Source organism: Beta vulgaris, chromosome 6, assembly GCF_026745355.1.
Source record: "Beta vulgaris subsp. vulgaris cultivar EL10 chromosome 6, EL10.2, whole genome shotgun sequence".
Taxonomy (NCBI): Eukaryota; Viridiplantae; Streptophyta; class Magnoliopsida; order Caryophyllales; family Amaranthaceae; genus Beta; species Beta vulgaris.
This window is the reverse complement of record NC_079207.1, coordinates 66,374,612-66,399,330: the sequence shown is the minus strand read 5'-3', so window position 1 is coordinate 66,399,330 and position 24,719 is coordinate 66,374,612. Positions and strand designations below refer to the sequence as shown.

The 24,719-nt window shown below is 36.3% G+C and overlaps 1 protein-coding gene across 11 annotated transcripts; it reads right to left on the bottom strand.

Moving 5' to 3' along the window:
* Positions 1-13,341: 13,341 nt before the first annotated feature.
* Positions 13,342-23,864, bottom strand: LOC104897562 (pentatricopeptide repeat-containing protein DOT4, chloroplastic). 11 transcript variants are annotated; one of them, XM_048646314.2, is made up of 4 exons: positions 20,814-23,864; positions 19,749-20,010; positions 18,267-18,368; positions 13,342-13,593 (listed from the first exon to the last, which is right to left on the bottom strand). In XM_048646314.2, exon 1 carries the CDS (start codon positions 23,541-23,543, stop codon positions 20,901-20,903), a length of 2,643 nt encoding a protein of 880 aa, XP_048502271.1. In that variant the 5' UTR covers positions 23,544-23,864; the 3' UTR covers positions 13,342-13,593; positions 18,267-18,368; positions 19,749-20,010; positions 20,814-20,900. The 11 variants fall into 11 exon arrangements, with proteins under 11 accessions (XP_048502271.1, XP_057251440.1, XP_010682766.1 ...); XM_010684464.4 differs by lacking the exon at positions 13,342-13,593 and adding exons at positions 20,359-20,459; positions 20,608-20,657 and having other exon boundaries at positions 16,108-20,010; XM_019250451.3 differs by lacking the exon at positions 13,342-13,593 and adding an exon at positions 18,826-18,891 and having other exon boundaries at positions 16,108-18,384.
* Between the last annotated feature and the right edge of the window lie 855 nt (positions 23,865-24,719).

Genomic DNA, 24,719 nt, shown 5'->3' with positions numbered 1-24,719 from the left:
AAAGTCGGTAAGCCCATCTGCGCCAAAATGGCGTTGAAATTCTGAGTCATCTCCGCTCTGAGCTCCTCCCGAAGCTGGGCTTTCATAGCCTCCACATCTATGGAAGGTGATGAATTGACACTAGAGGCATGGATCTTGACGTAGAGGTGTATTGATCACCATACACCTTTCTACCCCGAGGCGGACACCTCCTACGCCCCTCACACGTCCATATTGGTCCCGTCCTAGAGTCTCGTGTAAGGCATCAACTTGTCCTCTAGGAGTGAACTCACCAGTTGCCTCCTTTTCCTTCAAGCCAATCTGCATAAGGATAAGAGAGAAATACTCGTGAGCGCACAAGTTATATTATTATGTAAACCTTATCAAAAACTTATAATATGTACTTACAATGGCATTAGCTATCTGTTTTGTTGCGGGATCAGGTATGACTCTCTGTCCCTTTGCATCAACCCCATGCATGGAACACCACCAATCGAGCGCTCTATCTGGTTGCCGCTGTGCAACTGTCGTCGTAGAGCTAGTGCCCGATGCCGTGGTCGACGCAATCGTGGGGTAATGGTCATACATCCACGATTCTCTCGCCTGACCATACGACTAGAACCAGATGGTGATAGTGCTTCCTAGCTTTTGCATTCGCGCTATTTTGCTCACGAGATACCTAAAACACACAAATATAAACAAAGGTTAGATATGGTGTTATACAATAATATTGGATCTAAAAGTATTAAATCTTAGCTAGTAAAAAATTCTTACAAGAGCTTCTGGGGTTGTTTTTTGTGCAACAAATGCATGCCACTCCTCAGCTGTGATATGCCTCCATATCTGATATGGAAGCTTGGAGGGATCCTCAAATGATGTGTCCTGTGAAGCCTCAGAAGAAGGTGTTGCTCCCCCTCGTAGATTTTCTTCTTCTTTGTTCCCCCGACTTTTCTCCGCTTCGTGATCCACCCGACACTAGCTTGGCCTTGAAGTCTCGGAACCTCTGGGCAACCGCGGATAGAAACAAATTCTTCTTCGCTTCATCATTTGGAATATGGAATTGATTCTACAAAGAACGCATTTCACAAATTAGTAAATATTACATAGTATATTTAACTAAAGTGTTAAGATTCTAAATGTAATTGTACGCGAATCTTACCATAGTATCTTCCCAAATCATCTTCTTCAAAGATTCGGGGACCTCTTTCCATGAGTGGAGAATGGAGAGCTTATGCATGCAAATCCCAACTTGAATGGCATAATTTTGACGCCATTTTCCACAAGGTTAACCCAAATGATCATAATCCAAAGTCATTAGGGTGGTTTCCCTAGTGACTTTGTAGGTCCCCTTCCTTTCCTCTTTTTCATCTCCAAGTTCTTACTTGGCCTTTGTAAACCTTTTTCTTCACGGCGAGCCATAACCAATTGCCGCTGTTCCTTTCTCTGATCGTAACAATCATCCTCGGTAGTGTGTTCCGCACTCGTATCCGTATGCACATCCGCCATGTCCCTGAAATTGTAAAACACTTTCATCCAAATCATTGAGTACTCGTTTATGAAACCAATCAATGAAAGTCTTGTTATGCATTTGCGTCAATGCCCTCACTCCTTTTCCAGGATTGCTAACACGTAATTCCTCCATATGTTCACTTAAATAAGGATGGACATCTGGTACGTGATGCAATACAAATAAGTGAGCTTGTTTACGCTTTTCTACGGAAGGTGTGATCAATTTTGAACCAATTGTACCCTTGCCCTCAAGTCTGCCCTCATGTCGGGATGTCGAAAGTCCAACAGGATCAACACTAGCAAAATACTCAGCCACAAAATTACTGATCTCTTCACCCACAATCCCTTGAATTATACTACCTTCTGGTTGTGCAGGATTCCGAACTTTATCCTTCAAAGTTCCCATATATCTCTCAAAAGGATAGCACCACCTCAAAAACACTGGACCACACAGCTTAATTTCTCGAACTAGATGGACAATGAGATGGACCATAATGTTAAAGAATGCGGGGGGGGGAATACATCTCAAATTTGCATAGAGTTTCAACTACTCTGGACTGCAAGGAATCGAGGATCGACGGGTCTAGGACTTTGCTGCAGATTGAATGAAAAAATGAACACAGTTCTGTAATGGTGTGCCTCACATGCTTTGGAAGTATCCCACGAATTGCAATCGGTAAGAATACTTGCATCATGACATGACAATCGTGCGATTTCATACTCGATAACCTCAACTCACCATTTAAGGTAACAAAGTGCTTCATATTCGATGAGTAGCCAGTAGGGACCTTAATGCCATACAATGACTCGCAAAAAATCCGTTTCTCTGCACGCGACATCGTGTAGCAAGCTGGTGGCAAATAATTCCTCTCAGAATCCTCCACCTTTTTACTTTTCAGTGTTTCATCATCATCAACCCTTTCCTCCCCTCTTTTCTTCTTTCTTCCGTCCCTTTTCTGAGCCCACAACTCTGGTCGAATCCCCTCTTGTTCCAAGTAAAGTCGTGACGCCTTAACATCTTTTGTCTTACCCGGAATATTCATAAGTGTCGCGATAATAGCTTCACAAACATTCTTCTCTATGTGCATGACATCCAAACAATGTCTGACCTTTAGATCTTTCCAATATGGTAATTTCCAAAAAATGGACTGTTTTTTCCATAATCCTGTAGGTCTATCAACCTCACTAGCAGGTTTACCAAAGACTGTTTAATACCCTTCACCTGATTATAAACTTCAGTACCAGTTAATGGTCTATGAGCAACTTCTTCTTCAACCGTCCCATCGAATGCCTTCTTCTTAAATCGATAGGGATGGTCGCGGCTGAGGAGCCTTCGTGTGCGCATATACACATGTTTGCAGCCCTTAAGGTGTGTAGATTTTATGTCATCTAAACAAATCGGGCAAGGTTGTTTTCCTTTAGTCTTATACCCAGATAAGTTCCCATAAGCTGGATAATCGTTCATTATACAAAAAAGCATGGCACGCATAGTGAACATCTCATTAGCATACGCATCAAATACTAACACTCCTTCGTTCCACATCTTCTGTAAATCTTCAACAAGCGGCTGAAGGTATACATCTATGTCATTTCCAGGTTGTTTGGGCCCTGATATAAGAAGCGACAACATCATGTACTTGCGTTTCATGCACAACCAAGGAGGCAAGTTGTAAACCACTAAAACTACTGGCCATGTACTATGCTGCGAGCTGAGATTGCCAAAAGGGTTCATGCCATCCGTACATAATCCAAGCCTCAGATTCCTATCCTTATTACCAAATGATTTATGCACCCTGTCGATAGTTTTCCACTCAGGCGAATCAGCCGGATGCTTGAGCAAACCGTCTTTCTTCCTACGATCTGCATGCCACCTCAAATTCTTCGCATCTCCTTTTATTGAGAACATGCATTTAAATCTAGGTATTATGGGTAGATACCACAACACCTTGGCTGGTGGTCCTTCACTACCTCCAGCTCCTTCACGCTTGTACCTCGACAATCCACAACGTGGACACTCATGTAAATGCTCATACTCATTACGATAAAGCACACAATCGTTAGGACAAGCATGTATCCGCTCGTACTCTAAACCCAAAGGACACATCAGCTTCTTCGCATAATAGTACGACTTTGGCAGTTCATTTCCATCAGGGAGCATCTCAGCTAAAACTTCCAACAACGATGTGAAACTAGAGTCCGTCCAACCAGCGTTCGACTTAATGTTGAACAGTGTTACCACCGCGCAAAGTTTGGTGTACTTTGTACAACCTGGATACAACGGCTTTTCAGCAGCCTGAGACATAGACTCAAAAATACGAGGTCGTCTACGACTGATCTTCAACCTCGTGTATCATCTCGTATACCCGATCCCTATCATCATCTCCAAATTTATCATCCAAATTCTCATCCCCTAACTCATCATCATCCTTCTTTTTTTCTTCACATACATCATTCTTTACTCCAGAGCTTCCCATATACCTCCCCTGCTCCCTAACCACATGTATACTACTAACCTTGCTTACATTTCTACAATCCAAACAAGGACAATAAAAGTCGACTGCTCCAGAGGATGTTTGATATTCTAATGCACTTCTACAGAATTCCAAGACCCCTTTCACAAACTCAATTGATTCACGACTACCATACATCCAAGTACGATCCATCTCATTCAAGAAGACCAACTCTAATAATTAAACACAACATTCATTATAATGCATCAATCATTATTAAAGTACACACACTCTCATATTCAAATCACACACGTATACAACAAGCTAAGATAGTCACATGTTCAATTGTATGCATGCAGTCAAAGGTCCTTATCACTCCAACCTAACCCATCCTTGGACGTCTAATCTCACTAGTGAATATATGCCAACTTTTCAATTCTAAGGAAAACCCGGCAGCATTTCCCTACAGTTCTCCAAGTACACAATGTAGATAATTGCTTATCTACATATGTACCCAGATAACAATGTAGCGAAACGATAAGCCAAGATTTTCCTCAGAATTGAAAAGAAGACACACATTCACCACCTAAGTGAGATCAAACGTCCAAGAACAGTCCCAAACCGGGGACTATTCAAGACTTACTCCTAATGAGTAAGTCTTGAATGGGTATCTAGGCATATATGATGATGATTCAAATAACTAGTTATATATTTTCATATATATAGCTAAATCACATTGCGTTTTCATACAATCTTATATCAACAAATAATATATATATACATTATAAAAAATACATATACATTCAATAAATTATCAACTTTGTTTACATGTTAAACTATCTATTAGTTACCTCTTAACACCAACGATGAGAAATGAAGAGAAAAGAGCTACTTGGGACTTTATTTGCCTTCCTTAGCCTCTTCTTCCTACAATTGATAAAACCCACATTGCACATTAATCATTTAATTCAATTAAGAAAAACAAAAGTAACTTAAAAACAAAATTAATTCATACCTAATTAACCACTCAAATGGTGGAGAAGAAATGAGAAGAGAAGAGTAGTGGTTATGGTGGAGAAGAGAAGAGAAGAGAAGGGTTGCGTCGCGCAATGTGGGTGGCGCGCAAGGTGGTGGCGAACCCACAATGTGGTGGAGAAGAAATGGAAGAAATGGGTGGCGCGCAAGGTGATGGTGGAGAAGAAATTGTGGTGGGCGGCAATGGTGGAGAAGAAATGTTGTGGTGGTGGTGGTAGTGGTGTCGCGCAAAGTGGTGGAGCAATGTGAGTGGTGGTGGTGTGTTGAATTAGGGCTCGCAAGGTGGTGGTGGTGCACTCGGTTTTTCGCACAATTTGGGGTAAGAAGTGAAAGAGGGAAAGTGGGAATGAAGGAGTATAAGGCGTGCATAGGAGTTATCGAAAAAAAAAAGAAGCAGCTAGTAGGAAAAAAGCGCAGCCCTACTTTGAGAAGGGCTGCGCCTTTTAAAAAAGCGCAACCCTTCACCTTGAGAAGGGCTGCGCCTTTTAAAAAGCGCAGCCCTTCACCTTGGGAAGGGCTGTGCTTTTTAAAAAAGCGCAGCCCTTCCCAAGGTGAAGGGTTGCGCTTTTTTAAAAGGCGCAGCCCTTCCAATTGAAGGGTTGCGCTTTTTTGAAAAAGCGCAGCCCTTCAACCATAGGGCTGCGCTTTTATCAAAAGCGCAGCCCTTCTGTTTTTTTCCCCTAGTGTACCAAAATCATATGAACCAAACGCCCCCTAAAAGTAAATAAAGTATAAAGGTTTCATTATTCAGGAATAATTGAAAAGTTGATTTACTAAAAATTAATCGATCAAAAATTACACTATTAGATTCAATTATTCCAAAGAAAAAAGCATTTGAAAAAGTCACTCATATCTCTATTATATAAGGGAAGGGGGAGCAATGGTGTCCTTTTTTGAAACGCCTATTTTACCCTCCTTTCCTTTCTAAATTACAAAAGGAATGTCAAAATCAAAATCGGCACTCAAAGAAAACTACCTAAAATAAATTTACAACACTCACTCACAAATTACTTAAAAGAAGAAACTTTACAATTCACCCATACAATTGAGAAAATCACGTTATAAAAATCACTCAAATAATCAAGATACTTTATTAAAACTTAAAATTAACATACAAACTAAAACTAGCTAATAACCTAGAACGTCAATATATACAAAAATATTTACAAAAATTTACTTACAAATCACTATTCTCAAGAACAATTCACAATTAATGGTGGGTCATGATAAAAAATAGAGGTGTATTTGTAGTGAAATCATAAAGTTAGACGTAGGAAAAAAATTATTTACTTTTTTATAGTGTTTCCTATATATAATGAAACTTTTACATATATTTGGACCTATTTTTTTTATTATATAATAGCGATTAATTATCAAGGTAAAAAGGTTTATGTAAAATATCATTCAAGAATTAAAGTACAACATATCTCTATTATATAAGGGAAGGGGGGGAGCTATGGTGTCCCCGAATGAAGAGACTATGTGACCTCCTTCCCATTCTAAATTACAAATTCACTTACAAATCAAAGGGGGCTTCAAACAAAAATATCAAAAATATAATTATAACAATCACTTACAAGTCAACTAAAATCATAAAATTGCATAATTTACGTTATGCAAATCACTAAAATGAGGAAATTTTACAAAAACTTAAAAATTCACTTACAAACTACAACCTATGAAAAAATTGACTTGAAATCAAAGTGTCTACTTTCTTCACACTTTATGAAGTATTGTACTTAGTTCAAAAATCAACTAAAAAATTATAATATTAGAAATCATAAATAAATTCAATAAAATATCTATTTTGTTCAAAGAATTTAACTTTGAAAAGTAAAAAAAAAAAAAGAATGGTGAGAGATTTAAGTGACAGAAACTAAACCAATCAAATTTTACAACTAAAAACAATTATACTTCGTATGTCTAATGTTTGAATTTTGACTCTTATGTCGAAGAAAATCGAGTTTCTGTTTTGAGAAAAAAAATTCAAACACGCATCGCGTGCAAAAAATTCTAGTTCCATAAAAAATGAAAGTCATTCATAGAGGTGGAGGCTGGAGAACGATGCTAACAGGTCTATTAATTGGTCTTAAGGGCCCAAACTAGAAAAAGTCTAATTTAATCGGATTGTAGCCCAATTTAACACTCTGGGCCCTAGAGTAGGTCTCCTTGACTCAAAAAGAACACAGAAAGTCCTGGATCTGATATATGATTACATGATACATCCATGAAATTTGAGCCCATACTTTTGGGCTGTTGTTTGGTCCGTTTTTGATTCCGATGATGGAACTAGTCAACTAGCTAGGGTAAGGGACCAATTCAACAAACAAGATTATATTATGCTAAGTTGCTATCTAAAAGTTGCTCAATATAATCTTGCTATTAAGGAGGTTTACCACCATAATATAGCTATTTAAGCAACCAATCGAGGTTGATGTGAGTGGTTAAGGACCTCTCGTTTCTTAATTAAGGTTTCGTGTTCGAGCCTTGAATATGGAAAAAATCTCAGCTGGGAGGGATACTGCCCTTTTGAGGTACTCATGCAAACTCCCATAGAAAATTGGTCCACTTACCAAAGACGGTGAGAAACTCTTCATAGTATGACCAAAAAAAATATAGCCATTTAAGCATAATTATTAGGAAAACAAAGGAGCAAATATACCTTTATGTGGTAAATAATATTGCTTAACGTTAAACCATCAAACCTTCTATTCTTAGATCTTCCTCAATTTCTCAATTTTACTTGGAAGCAAATTGACTGACAATAACAAGACAATTGTAGCGCAATTATTATAACTTTATGGTATTGTTTCACCTAATTATTTAGTGTCGTATTTTCTATGTTTTCAATTCAATTATCCATATATGATAGATTTTCCAAATGACTAACCCATCTTTAATAATAACATATACTTTTACATACATATATTCCATTTATGATAATTTATTTTACTGATGACGTCTTAATACGTCTTAGTATCATTGTTAATTAGTATTTGGGTCTGGGCGTTGCCTCGAGTTGGCATTGTGTTTCCGAACTTAATATGTATTTTTTTTCCATTCTCACCAAAATATATTAAGAAAAACTCAACATTTAAAAGGTATAAATATAATAATGTGAATACTTAAAGCATGATTAAGAGTTGATTGAAATGGTAATTGTGTCATGAATAGTAGTAAGAAGTCACAGTTTTAAATCTTGTTGCAAGTTGATTTTACTTTTATTCATCGACATGACTGATGTACACATTGGATAACAGAGGTGCCACGTGGCGTGTATACATTGTTATGCAACCTTTTAATATATTTGTATTAGATTTATTTTACTTTGTGATAATTCAAGTATTCCTATATATTTTTTAATTGTTTTTAATTATTTCACTTAACACATTTTAGTATCACGATTAATTTATTATCATTTTGGCTTCCCGTGCTTTTATTTTTTGACGTCCCCCTCTTGTCTTATTAATAGAGAAGAGATGTAGTCGAGCTGGTAAAAATTCCATCCAAATCATTAATATTTATTAGGAAATCTTGTAGATTTTGTTTCCTATTTCTAGTTAGACTTCTAATAGGAAAAGCTTAATAGGTTTTACTATACTACTCTATATATTGGGGTTACGTATGCCAATAAAAGCACACGGTTGTTTTTCTCTCTACAAATATTATTTGACATTAAATCTCTTCGCACACAAATCCAAGGTCTTTCTGTTCTGTGTCATCTCTCATCTCACGTCTGGGTACTAAGATGTTGAACTCAATACTTAGCAATTAATCTGTTCTTTTTTTTGTTAATTAATATAACTCTTTGTTGATAATTTGCAGATGAACTAAGAATCAGTTCTAGATTTTACCAATAGAATTTTTTGGCTATTTTTATGGGGAGTGTTTTGTTGTTAGTTTTTAGAAAGAAAAAAGGAGTGATTGCTGATGGTAAAGTTTAATTTTGATTTAAAGTATTTATAAAAACAACAAAGTAATTAATTCGGATTTGTTTTCCGTTTTGTGATTTTTGCTCATATTAGAAGTATAGTAAGTATATTATATTAGAGTTCGAGACTATTTTTCTTATGATATTAGGTCAGTATATTCAGTTTTCGTCCTTGTTTGATACAAGTTGTATTCTTGCAGAATTGCTAGCCAATTGTAATGTCAAAGAATCCACCTCTTAATTTACTTAAAGAAAAGGTAATAATACATACTGCAAATAAAAATCAATCTTTGCTATATTTCTAAACTTTGACCCTTTTTGTTCCGTTTAATTTGCATTGTCTATGTACAAAAGAATAGTAGGAAACTTTGGCCCTTATAGTTTGACGCATAGCCAATGAAAACACATTGTTTCGATTTTGGTTTAAGTTTGTTGATGGAAGTAACTAGAAGAAGTGGAAAACATGAACTAGTATATTCCTACAACATTGCAGGTTGTGGATATTTTTATTAAGGGTCTTTCTGGTGATTTATTTGTTAAACATCGTTCTAATTTATTTGTTGCCCCGTAAAGATTGTGACAGAATGTATGTTGAGATATTCTAGGCATGATTTGTTAGGATTATTTTCCTTAACTTGTATTCCTATCTTTTAGGAACTATTCCTATCTTTTGTATGTGCCTCCCTATTAATATACAGGGAGATTGTTTCACGTTAATAACACATGTCAAAATCTTCTTCCTTCTTCTACATTCTTCTACATTCTGTCATGGTATCACAGCAGGTTATGCAAACCATCATCAAAACCTAAATTATTTTTTAACCAAAACTATTCGGCATGGCTGGCGAGGATGCCCCTCCGCCACCGCCGCCCAAGATCGATTCCTCTTCACCGTTTTTTCTCGGACCTCAAGATCGGCCTGGTGATTTTCTTACTCCTACCCGACTTCGTCATGATAATTATGCGGATTGGGCTTCTGATATTCCATTAGCGTCGGTTCCTCGGCGTAAATTCGACTTTGTGGATGGCGCTATCTCTGTGCCTCTTCCTCCTTGCACCGATAGTGATTGGCTTACCATTCAGGCCATGCTCGTGTCCTGGATCACAAACACCATAACTCCTGAGGTAAAAAGTACATTAACTAAATTTCGCGATCCTAAACGTTTATGGGATCATCTTCGTCAAAAACGTGCTCTGATACCATGACAGAATTAGGTTTTGATGATGATTTGCATAAACTGCTCTGATACCATGACATAATGTAGAAGAATATAGAAGAAGGAAGAAGATTTTGACATGTGTTATTAACGTGAAACAATCTCCCTCTATATTAATAGGGAGGCACATACAAAAAGATAGGAATACTTCCTAAAAGATAGGAATACAAGTTAAGAAAAAAAAATCCTAACAAATCATGCCTAGAATATCTCAACAGATTGGGGGGTGTATTATAGTAGTAACTGTGTTTAGAAAGGATTCTTGTATTATTCTTCTATATATATATATTTCCCGTCAAACCACAACTCCACAAGGGATAAGCCGCATTAATCCCAATTATCATGCAGTTACTGTTCAGTACAAAATACAACCTCCGAGAATGACAAGTGATGGTTGAAGTGGTCGGCATCGTCTAAATGTTGCTCGGTAGGGTTGATATTGAGGACCTTTGTCTAGTTAGGCAAATCCTTAGGTATTCAGTATTCATAGGTTTACTTAGAGTTAGGTGCATTCTCTCGCATGTCGTGTATGTTGCTCGTTGCATTTTCGTACATTTATTATAGAATGAGCAATATACAAAATGTGCAAACATAAGGCGAGGCTATAGAGGTATGGTTATTGGGGTTTTACATAACCATGTAAGCAACTTATTATGATTTGTTTTACGTTCAAATGTATGTCAATCACTCAATTAATTTATTAAAAAGATACATAGAGTTATATATACACAACATTGTTGTTGTTTTTTGAACTCTCATCTAAGCAATCATCATATTTGAGTTTTGATTTATAAAGACCTGACAATAAGGCGTTGTATATTGTTTGATATAAATCTTTATTATATAAGACAACATATGGAGGACACCAAAAATTAGAAAAAAAAAGAAGGTCAATTACTGGCTTTAATTTTTTTAAAAAACTAAGATAATTATATCTCTATCTCTATTTATATTACTCCTATATATGAAAAATTGTACTTCCTCCGTTTTTTAGATACATGTTACACTTTCTACTTTAGGAAGTTTTAAATTAGATGTTACACTTCTATTTTGAGTAATAACTTCTCTCTATGTCTCTCCTATCATACGTTCACATGGCATCTTTTTGTTTTCTTTCTCTCTATCTCTCTCCTCTCCAAAAATTGCCTAGGAGTCCGTGATTTGAAAAGTGTAACATGTAAAAAAAACGAAGGAAGTATATGCTTTCGCACGCATAGTATGCATATAAAACTAGTTGATTGTATATGTTTTGGCGCGCATAGCGTGCATATAAGACTAATTGATTGTATATAACAAGCGTGTGATTTTTATTTTTTGGCTTGTTTGTTGATTAAAGGAAAACGAGGACAAGCTCAGCAACTTACCAGATGAAATTCATGTCTCCATCTTGTCCCTTGTTGATAGAAAAGATGCAACAAGAAGTAGCATCCTTTCAAGAAGATGGAGATATATGGCGACACATTTAACAAGTATCTACTTTTATGTTTCGCCAACATTGCTTTCAGAATATCGGCGTGAGCACAAGTCACTCGAAAACGAGAAATAAAAATACATGAATGGGGTGAATCAGATTGTGACTTTGTATAATACTCCATTCATTGATGAATTCAGAATTTGCCTTCCATTTGATGTTAAGCATACATATCATATCAATAACTGGATCGAATTCGCTATCTCAAAGCGAGTTAAGAAGCTGGAGCTCGATTTTACTACTGATGATATTGATGATGACATTAGCCTTGATCATTACTCCTTACCTTCTAATTGCTTCAGAGGTTCTCCATGTGAGAATGCTGGTATTAGCTACTTATTATATTAACATCCATATGTTTAAAGAATGTTGATATCAGACCAACAGTACTAGAACTGATTTTGTCTCGATGTCCTCTTTTAGAACGGCTACACATTGAAAGTGCACAAAAACTTCCATATGTGAAAATCATAAATTTATCCAAGTTGAAATACTTGGAATTACACGGTTGTTTTAGTTTGCATACAATTGAAATCCATGATGTGAGTCTTCAATCTTTTCGATATTCTAACGATGACAGCATAGTGAATTACAATGCTAGTATTCCATCACTTGGTGAAGCATGTGTCGTTTGGTGATCCTTTGAAAAATAGCTTCCAAGTTTCTTGTACAACAAATTCTTCAGTGCGCAGCTTTCTAAACTCTCCCTTGATATGTTCGTGGTTTGTACCTAAACATATAGTCCTTTATTCACTGCACAACAAATTTTGTTTGGTCACACTAATTTGCTTTGATTATTATTGATAGCTAACTTCCAGTGATGTTATCATTCCTTCGTTTCCTAATGTCAAATACTTGGAGTTGCGACTCATCATCGATTCCCATCAAAACATTCTTCCATGGATACGCTTTGCAGAGGCATGTCCTGTTTTGCAAGATTTGAAGTTGTTGGTAAAGGTACTGTACTTTTAGTTTTGGCCTTCAGTGTAGTTGCTCTAGTTGATTTTCTACTTAAATCTTGACCTATTCATTAGTGCGAATCAATTAGCATGATATTTTGGTGGGCTTTTGCAGTTATGCTGGCAATTTTGTGGCTGTACCAAAGTGACATCTGATTCAAAGAACGAATCAGAATCAGAGTCAGAATCAGAATCAGAATCAGAGTCAGAGGATGAACCAGATACTGAGTACAATTTAGATATTGTGAAGCATTGGTTGAATATACAAGAGAATACTACTGCAACCCTTCCGAACTTACGCAAACTCGAATGGTGTGGAGCATTTAGCATTCATGATCGTTATGAAATTCCATTGGCATTGTACTGTGTTAAAAACGTCGTTGTCCTTAAAAAATTCATTTGTGATCCACGAGCTCTAACATCTGTGTTTCCAAATCATGATATAGCTAAAAGTGTAGAAGGTGGTAGACGATGTGCAAGGAGGCTAGCGATGGTTATTCCACCCCATATTGAATATGTAATCCTGTGAACAATGTTCAATTAAGAAATTTGAGAAGCGCCAGCTTAAGATTCTGGTCTAAAAAGCATGTTTTGATTGACATTTTTATAATTAACATTTTTTTGGGCTCTTTTCGAGAACTCGTAGTAAGATGAATTTTCTCTAACCTGTCCTCGCACAGGGCCACTCACCTAGAGGCCCAACAAGATTTGAACCTTGATATACCATGTGGGAGATAGGAAGTCATACCATTGGATCCAAAGGTCCTTAGTATTTTTATATTTAACATGGTAGCTATATAAAGTCAGACATTGAATCATTGAATGTACAATATGCTTAGTGTATCTTTGATCTGTTAAGGCTTAAGATAGAGCCATCCCACACGGGACTCTTGCAGCCAAGAAGGTCCAAGATTGCTTCATCGAATCAACTGGCTGGGAGTCTGGGACATACATTGATCTTCGCGCAATATTGCTTTCTAAAAAATATACAATTGTACATTCATCTTCTATGATCGTATATATACTACCTCCGTCTCAAAATCTGAAATAAACAAACACAGAATTGAAGGTCGAACTTTGGTATTTCAGAAATGGACGAAACAACAAAAGTAATTCAAATTATTGATTCAACACCTAAGGGATAAAAAAGCTAGGTTATTAAGTGATTACACAGAAGAAGTTGACGTGATTGTTGCTCTTTCTTTTAAGGACAGCAACTCCAGCAAACTAATGGTTATTAGAATTACCCTGCTAGCTTTTTTTTACATCAAGAAAATTTGCATCTATTAAAACACAGTATACAAACTAGGGCTAAGCAAAACAAAAACAAAAGAACACTAAACTAAACTTTACTAGCTCATTTGCTTTTCACTTTTGGAGACTTAGTCCCAAATTAACATGGCATGAATAGCGCAAAATCTATCATACAATTCGGCATATCTATATTTGAGAACTTTTTTAGGCGACATCGTCGTGTGAGGAACACATACATCACGTGTTATATGCGTCCTTAAGGCTTAAGTGTATACACGCGTTTGTATGATGGATAATCCAATATATAAATGTCACAACTCGATGGTGTCAATCATTATTTCAAACATGCAAATTTGGCTTCAAATTATTCAAAAAACCCTAAATTAACAAATAAATAAAATTCCACTACAGCTCCCTATAAGCTGGAAAGCTCTCTTAACACCTTAATTATAGAGTTAGGGGTTTTTAAGTATTTAATAGTTTACATACAATAATACAAATTTTGGTTTAACTACGTTAATTGACACCAAAATGACACTTGGAAAAAAATAGCACAGCAGCCAAGAGCTCACCAATTTTTGATAATTGAGAGCTCACAAATTGATGTCCTTCCTTTGTTTTTTAGTTGTTATATTTCTTATCTTCACGCCATGTAATGAATTACTTTGGTCAATAAGATATTTAATTAAACATAACGGAAAAAATATATGAAAATATGCAATAAAATGAATGAAACAAGGTCACAAAGTAATAACAAACTTAACAAGGTTTTTTTTTAGGTAAGAAGAAGGCGCCCTAACCAGATCAGAACCTTGTACAAATCAACCAGGTCCGATTTTGCAGGCAAGGCCCCTTGGGAGTATGGGGAATGGTAAGAGGAAATCTCCACCCCTAAAGTGCCTCTAATGCGATTCGATCCCACAACCTCAAGGTTATGAAATACAAACTAAATCACTAGACTAAGTACTACTTAATATAAACTAAACAAGGTTAGTCTGTGAGTAGTAATTACCATACAGGCCTATCTGCCTATCATCTAAAGAAGATACGGAGAATGAACTACATGATGCAAGCTAGTAGCTACAATGTACTTTTATTGTTGATTACAGTTACATCACATCCCTCGAGCCCTCCCATTTTGAATTAGTAGAATCGAGTCAACTACAGGAGAACATTGGTTGACTCAAGATTCAAAACATTTAACTAAACCAACAAGCTGCAAGCCTACAATTCGTTTGTGGACAGGAATTGACCGAGTAATATACTGATTACAAGTTGCCATGTCCACCAAAATTCAATAGAGCTTAAACCAAATTCCCAAAACCTACATTACATCAACTCTACAAGGTACACTTTTGCTAATTCATATAGCAAAATTATCATCATTTATTACTAAACCAACAAACTTCAATGTAGATAATATAAGCACCAATATATACCATGTATAACTAGCCACCAATAGTCCAATACTCAATTTTTTTTTATCCATATAAGCTACGAAAGCAGTACAAAAAACAAAGTATGGAAGGGAAATTTGAACCTGTAACGGTCACGGTATCTCAATCTTAACCAATACACTAAGCATACATAAGTTTAATTCAATAAAATTAGACCATATTTAGGAATATCAATCTAAGAATACGGAGGGATAAAAGTTAGACTTTAATATAAATTGTGCATCTAAAAGAATGGCATACAACAAACTTTTAATTCAATAGTAACCAATTTCATGTTAAACATGAAATTCGATCCCAAGTTATTAGCTACGAAATTTAGATGGAAACTTAATCGTCCATATTACTAAATCAAAGCCGAAATTTATCCCAAATCTACGAAAATCTCATTAATATCCCTCAGTATGAGCAACATATATTACATATTCAAGCAAAAAAAAAAAAAAAATATCACGAAACTACATATGTACTAAACATAAATAAATTACAAAGTACGAAAAATAAACTCTCTTTTTTTTTCAAGTTACTATAAACAAACATTACATGTCTAAAAAGGGCGACCATTAGTAGTAGGAGGACGAGCCGTGACCCGAACCGGAAGAGGTCGACCCGTACCCGACCCACCACAATTAGAGCAAGCAGCCCGACCCGAACCCGCACACGAGCTACAACCCACATCACCATCAGACCACCTAGAGCAAAAGCAGGCCACCCGGCCCGACCCATTACAAGTTGGGCACCTAGGGAATGGGCCAGCCATGGTATTCTGGTCCATAACTGACTTCACTAGGGCTGCACCAGCTAACACACTTAGCCCAGTGGCTACTTGGGTTAGAACCAATGGGCCCATTTTTGGAGGAAATAGAAAAAAAGGGGATGATGATGATATTGATGATATGAGAATGTTATGGGAGATTTGAGGTTTTTTTTTGTGTGTGGGTGTTTGGATTGATTTTTTTTGAGGTGAAAGTGGTGAGAAAGTTGTACACGTCGACTAAGTTTTATAAGTATGTGAAAGGAAGAAAGAAATGGTATGGAATAGGAGAGAGAGAGAGAAAGAAAGATGTTGTATTTAAGAAAAGTTTGAGTAATGAAATTTGAGTCTATCTAAGTTTTGATTGGATGGGTTACATGGAAGCCTCATTGACCACATCACCACAATATATATGGAATGGAGTAGATGTAAATTGTAATTGTAGTACTAGTTTTTGGAAGTATACCTTTTTTTTATATAGGTAAGATAACGGACGTTATTGTATTGACATTTTGTAGATATATTTAATTTTAGTTAGTTTTAAGGGTCAGATTGTTTGATATTGATGGGAAATAATAAGGAATCTTAATTTGGAGACGTCTTAATAGGGTTTGATTCTATAATATTTAAGTTATGAGACTAAACCTTTATTACTAGGCCAAGCCTTGCTTGATGTTTTTGAAAGTATACTTGATTTATATAATTTTCGACCTTTCTTGTTTTGATGGACTTTATGATGGAATAATGTTGTAACTCTTGCTTTATCCATTTTATTATGGGAGTAGATATTGTCAAGTTTTGGCAATTTTATTTTTGGTCTTTTAAATGTTTTTGGATTTTATTTTTGTGGTGCATGTCGGTATGTGGAAATTGGGATGAATGTTGTGAATCTAATAAAAATCTATCCTAGGGGTTTATTCTTTATGATGTTCTGAAAGATATTATCATGTTGGATACTTTAAAATTTTGTTTTCTTTTGGCTTGGTTTAAAGAAATGAAATTGGCGTGCATGCTTGGTTTATTAAGAGTAGTAAACACTCTTAAGTTTGTAAGTTCGGGAGAGTGCACTTTTCATTTAATTGTAGAGGATATTGTTGTCTTGTTAGTAGTTATGATTCTGTCATTTGGTCTTTTATTAAGTGTTGTGGTAATTCTATTGCACATAATTTGGCTCACCTTCAACAAATAGAGTTGGGTGAAAGAGTGTGGGAGTCGAAGTTTTCGTTGTCTGTTATTTCTGATGCTCACGTTGATTTAATGAAACAGTTTCCCTCTTTGAGTTTCTCATAAATAAATAATCGTTGTAAGGTTTTAAGTCCCTACGCTCGTGATTGGCCCTCATTTGTTTTATGTGTCTATAACTATTGCGCATTTTTCGTTTTTATCATCATATAATATTATCATAAGCAGTAACAGGCATTTTATGGTATCTCGATATCCTTGGAAGGATCCTTGATATAAAAAAAATCATTGAAACCTGAACATTCCCATAATTGTTAATTTTTTTTATCCATATGAGTCACAAAGGCAGTACAAAGTACAACAAATGAGATGGAGGATTTGGGCATGTAACATATCGTTCACAGCACCTCAATCTTAACCATTAGGCCAAAACATCCTTGTTACAATTGTTAAATTTAAAGGTTTTAATAAAGGCTTCGAGGACATCCCCACAAGTAACTACCTGAGAAGAAAACCTCATGTGATGCATCCTAAAGTGATAAGGTACCACCTAAAGCCATATCTTTACCAGGAATAAACATAGGGCAGTATCCAAAAGCCTTTGAAGCCATTCGGGTTGGTTTAAGATAATGTTTAATGATCCATGCCTCGATAACATTTTCGGAACACGAGCAACAAACATCAATAGATGCACTCTTGGCTAATCTCTCATGAGATCCCATTTAAAAGCATATTTGTGACTAAGAGCATGCATAAACAGTGTAGGAATTAGTTAATGATTGACAAATTTCACATTCAGTTAATCCAATAGTATCCGGTTACATAATTAAACATTCCACTAGTTCATATTCAACACCCCCGCGAAGTCACTTCTATTAGGAAAATCAATTAGTACTGTATATACTAGATGTACAATAAATTTATTGTAATGGGTCACTCTTCAAATTAAGGTGTTACTTTGAAATAAAGGGTAATCTTTAACTTAAAATAATTACCCCTCCGTTTGACAAATAACTTCTTACCTTAAAAGATTCATTTTTATACAAGTGACCTAACAAAACAAAAAGTTACCTTCATGGTACAATGCATTAGTGTATACACCCGTCTCATACAAGAATTAGGTAGGAAAATAGGCGCTCCCATAGATTTAGTCTACTAATGAATACTTTCCACCTGAAAATCAACAATTCTATGGTATTTTCAGAAAGGAAAAAGATAGAGCTCATATTGTCAACATTAGAGAACCAAGTCACTGACTGTAAACAGATTTTAGAATTCAAAGATCATAAATAAATACTACAGAGTACAGACGCTATCAACACTAAAACAGTAAACAAACTACAGGAGGAAGTAGCAAGAGAAAGTCAGAATGCAAGGATCATCTCTAATGTGCAAGAGATAACCAACACACACAAGTACTTGACATAAAACTCGCGTAAGCGTATAGCATAAAATCTCATAGGAAACCCAGCCAAATCTCCTGGAAAACTACAAATACATGTTTGCATCACATATAGCACAATGATAATAGTAGAATTGGCTATGCCTATATATCAAAATTCAAATTTCTACTTAAAGTTACAGACACAAAAATAGATAAATGATGAAAGAAATGAAGAGGAGATGATACCAGTTATCTTGAAGTGGAGGACCAGGCTACCAAAATATAGAAAACTAACTTTCAGGCACTGTCAGTCTGTCAGAACCGAAATACAGAGTACAATTACTTAATCAAGTATATTCTCACGAAAGGAAAGAGTTACAGAACACATAAGAGGTATAACTTAGCTTTTGCAACACAAAATTTTCTAGGTTACAGACACGAAAATTTGGTGCTAAAAAGCAGATATTATGGTAGCTAAAAACTTGAGCACAAACTGCTCCTTCGCATTCCTATTACAGCCAGGCAAGTCATTAACCTCATAGATTTACGGGGAGTCGAGGGCATGCAGTCAGATCTAAGGTAAATGTGAGAGTAGCTAATGCATCTGATACTTATATAGTAGTAGAGCTAGTGATACTGCAAATTAAAGATTAAAGAACCTCTGTTTCTACGCTCTTTTTCAACACGTCACCAACTTCAGAATTGGCTATCATATTACAAACCTGGATAGCAAGTGCATCATCGTGATATCAGGTTTCTATGAGTCACCCAACATCGACGCATACCTCTATGACTCCCAAATCAATTACCAAACAAACTTACACCTATGGGCTGTTACAAATATAATCATCTGCAGAAAACATTCATATATAAACACAAGCTGGTTTTACTTTTTACGCTAAGAGTACTAAAGATTGACACTTTCACCTCACCCCTTTTTATACTGGAACGACCTCGAAGTAGGTTATTGATCAGATGCAAACAAGAGCACTGTAACTAAGTCTAAAAAAAAAAATTCCTATCTTAAAATTGGCACAAAAGCTGAATATTTTATAAGTCATGTAGCTAGGAATTCATCTTAAGTACTATAAATCGGAACTTCGAATACACCAGGATCATAATACAAGATGCCTCGTTATATTTAGAGAATCACTATATAAGTAACTTACCTGGGCTAGGATTCAGGCCTGACTGTTGTGATTAGTAGAGGCTGCAACTCTGGAAGTTTCAGTCCTTGTCTATTGGCGGAAATCTATGTACAGTGTACTCCATGTACATCTGATCATTAATAGCAGAAGCAAACGCTGTACTCTGCTATAATGAATCACTGTATCCATTATCCCCTCAGAGAGAACACCTCAGATGACCAAAACTAAGTAAGAGAAATGCAAGATATACATGCTGGTTCCATGATGTTGTTGGATTGACGACCTGCAAAAGAAAATTTGAAGTATGAGTATCAAGAAGAGAAATGTAAAAATGGCCTTATAATTATGTAAATTGGTTAAAGTGATAAGATCTGTGGGCTTAGATTAAGTAAACAAAAGTATCTACTTTAATAATTCTAAATCCAAAAACAAATAAACAAAAATACTAATCTCTTATTATAGTAAAACATTAGGTCCACAATTTCAGTAGTAGCACAAAACAAAATTACTGTCAAAAATTAAACATTATTATAGTTTAAAATTCCATGACAAAATAAAAGGTCACTACTTACTACTTAAGATATGAGAAGAAAAAAAGAATCTAAGATGACCAAGAATCAATCCGAAAAACCTGAGGGATGAGATTGATGGTTCGCACAAATCACCCATATGAATCTTCGACTGTGTATCTTTCACTCAGTGGAAACAAAGCATAGTTGTTGGGCCTATAAACTACACCACAAAAAACCCTCGAGCATTAACATTGTTTAATTAGCCAAATATCTCGGTGGAAGACAATGCTAAGTGTGTACCAAAAAAACCACAGCTGCCGCGACTCGCGCGTATATGATACTAAGATGAAAGGTTACCAAATGCTAACCTATGCTGGCTAGTTCTAGCATCAATGTATAATATGAGAGCTCCACAGGCCTGGGATATATAAAGATATCAAAAGATAATTCCAGCATTCGAACCCTTACAACAGGGTGGCAAAATGTGAATAGCACCCTTATCCCAAATCTAACTACAGTTTGCTTTGAAAGATACATACATTAATTAATGAAATTTATAAATCATTGCTGATACCTGCAATCTACATATATCAGCGGTGGAAAGAAGACAGGGAGCTCTCCAAGCCGTTTTCAGTTAAGACTATATAGAACCTCTTTAACATTAACCTTTACAAGAACAACGTGCATCCTTGAAATGGTGGAAACGATGAGAATCTCTCAAGACGATTTCCCTACCAACAGCTTTTGAGATATACTTTGCTGTTTCATGGCATTGATGGCAAACCCTTGAGTTCTTTGTAACACGTATAGTCTTCCCTGGTGCCAAAGTCAAAACTCCAAAAGACACAGCTGATATCTCACTGTGTCCACAACGAGACACTTCTTTCTTCAACTCCTGTGCATCAATCAATGTGTGCTTTGCTTTGGTAGAGTAATTTTCATTCTTCATCCTCACTCGTAGCTTCTTTAAGAATGTCTCTATCTTTTTGAACTCTGGGTGTGCAGTCGTATTTTCTGCAATAAAGATTTGAACTTTCCCCTTAACTTCTATCCAACTGCAAACCTGATTCGTTTTTAGTCCAAGATGGCTGATTCTGTTCTTCAACCATTTAACCTTCTCCCATGTTTTAGCCTCTTCATAAATGTTTTCAAGAAGCATATGGTATTCTGTGTTATCTGGTTCAAGCTCAAAGATACGCTCAGCCACCTTTTTTGCTAGTTTGACATCATGGTGTACTCTGCAACCTTGAAGTAAAGCACCCCAAAAAGCAGAATCAGGCTTCAGTGGCATACTTTCGATGAATTTATATGCTTCTATCAACCTACCGGCATTAGCAAGGAGATTCACCATGCAAAAGTAATGCTCCAACTTGAGCTCAATGTTATAGTCCTTTTCCATCATGTGATAAAATCTCCTTCCCTCATTAAGCAATCCAGAGTGAACACAACCATATAATATAGATGTGATGGAAGTCTCATCTGGTTCAATCCCGTCACTTCTCATCTCATCAAAAGTGATACTAGCTTCACTACCCAGTCCATGAATACAATATCCCGCAATCATTATTGTCCATGAAAACAAATCCTTGTTAGAAATCATATCAAATGTTAAACGGGCCAAAGCCAGTTGCCCACACTTCACATACATGTCAACAAGTGCATTAACAACATACTGATCAGAAAATTGTCCATTTCTGACTACGTAGGCATGGATTTGTTTTCCCTTTTCCAAGGCAGCTAGGCTTGCACAAGCAGGTAATATGCAAGACATGGTTACACCATCCGGCTGAAATTCACGTTGCATTTGTAGAAATAAAATCAGTGCTTCGTTGGGAAGGCCATTCTTTGAGTAACCACCAATCATAGTGTTCCAGGTGATTATGTCTACCGAAGACAACTGACTGAAGACTAATTCTGCATCCTCCATGCTTCCACATTTTATATACATATCTATAAGAGCATTACATACTGATAAATCTGACTGCATATTGTGCTTTTTGAGATACTCGTGTGCCTCCTTGCCATCGTCCAACAATCCACCTGAAGCACAGGCATTCAACACAGTAGTCATAGCAAAGGTATCGGGTCTAACACCCTTGTTTTTCATTTCATGAAACAATTTCACTGCAGCCTCAGATAGACCTTCTCGTGCATAGGTACCTATCATGGAAGTCCACGAAACAATATTCCGATCACCCATACTCTCGAAAACCTCAATCGCACAATTCAAATCACTGCATTTGGAATACATATCAAGCAATGTATTGTTACAAATCAAATCCTGATCAAAACCAGTTTTTACTGCATAACAATGAAGCATTCCACCAAACCCAAGAACACCAATGTCTGCACTAGCTGCAAGAACACATATCAAAGTTGTTGAGTTGGGCAATGCACCAGTGCAAATCATCCGCTTAAAAACATCGACCGCCTTCATTGGACATCCATTCGACGTATACCCACTAATCATAGAATTCCATGATATAACATCTCGGTCAAGCAATTCATCAAACAGCTTCTGCGCACTTTCAGCCCTCCCAAACTTGAAATAAAAACTAATAAGGGTGTTCACAACTGCAGTGTTAACACCAAAATGCAACTTCAACAAACACCCATGAGCCTTTTCACCTTCATTTAACAACCCTAATCCTGAAAAACACTTCAAAATACTAGAAAAAGTATACGAATCAGATTCAACACCAAATTCCTTCATTTTGTTATACAAATATACACCTTCTTTAAAATTTCCAATTTTTGCATACTCGTTGATCAATATATTCCACAAGTATACCTTCTCATTCGCAATTTGATCAAATATTTTCCTACCTTCAACTAAATCCCCGCAATTCACATACATAAACACTAATTTAGCACCCAAAACACTGTCCCCCTGCAAAGTGTTCGACGAAATGACTGAATGAACTCGACGACCCTCACGCAATAACTTCTGCTCCGCACAACGTTGAAGGACTAAGCAATAAGTGCCCAACTCTAAATTCGACGTTATTGAACTACAGAGCAAATCAACAGCTTCTTTCACTTTACCAACTTCGCAAAAATGTCGAATTTTCTGATTGCAATCTGTAAGTTTGTGTGATATATTGGGTTTATTCAGCACAGCTGAGGTTTTAATGGGGGTTTGTAACATGAAACTTGATGATTTTGGGTTGATGATTGAAGTGGGTTTGAAAAGTGGGAACGAAAATTTATGATGATTGAGGGTAATTTTTGAGTGATTTTGATAAGAAGATGAAACCCAAAAGGTGAAATTGTTGGTGGAAGTTGTTGTTGCCATGGTTAACATGAGCGCGGGAAAAACTAAAGGAAACTGAAAGAATGCTTCAGTTGAGCCGTTGAGCGTTCACGATAGTGATTACTGATTAGTGAAGCAACGCTTCCAAAACCTTCCCGCTATTTACCGTCTGTATTTACTTGTATACCATATGTATTTATGTGAGGTTTTTTTTTTTCTTCTTTCTCCATATTCGCCACCAAAATGAGAAAATTATACGAGAGCTTTTTTTTTTTTAGTACTAGTTGATATTAATTTATTATATTTGACATTATTTATGTTTACTTTGACTTTATTATTTTATGCACAAATGAGAAAGAGGTAGTAGCTCTTTATTTTATTTTTTTGACGGGTAAAGTGCCAATATTTTACTCAATATCAGCCATTACAAGAGAGTTAACTTCCAAGGGAGCTTCATCCAGCCACACCTTCACCACAGAGAATCCTTTGCTTAAATGCGCAAGTTTATGAGCAACTTGATTCCCGACCCTCTTAACATGCTTACAAGAAAAGGAAAGACATCTACTAGACAAATCTAAAATATCAGCTACTAAGAAATCAAAGCTAGAGCTCTCTGTAACTCCTCGTTCCGAATGAGAAATCACTTTCAAGCATTAATCGATTCACGCCCGCCTCCAACGAAACCTGCATCGCATGCCTTGCCGCAAATGCTTCCGCAGCGTCAATGTCATAGCGCCCCTCAAAAGACAGACATGTAGCACCCAGAACTTCACCCCTACAGTCCCTCATTATCCCTCCACACCCCACTCTTCCATCAGGGAAAACAGCAGCGTTTGTATTCAACTTTATCATCACCCCCTCCGGAGGTTGCCAACCATCCCTATCTCTTTCATTAGCCCGCGCCTTAACAGGGTCACCATTGAGGGCAATGGAGTATCACCCTGAATTCGAAGGCATTGCTCATGGTTCGAATCCTCATCCCAACAATATGTTAATGTAAGATTTTGATAAATACATCTCAATACGTGTATTTTTAAAATAAGAATCAAGGTTGACCTAGTTATGTGGCATTGTGCAAGGAATATTCATCTATTCTTAAAAAACATATTATATTTTTTGTAATATAAAAAATGAAGAAAGTATATGATTTATCAATTTCCTAGCACGTGCGGGCATACATGACAAAAAAAGTGAACCTATTATTATAACCATTTGAAAATGTAATTA

Bases quoted from the DNA above. Each gene is read 5' to 3' on its own strand.
- LOC104897562 (XM_048646314.2), bottom strand. From the start codon at position 23,543: ATGTTAACCATGGCAACAACAACTTCCACCAACAATTTCACCTTTTGG.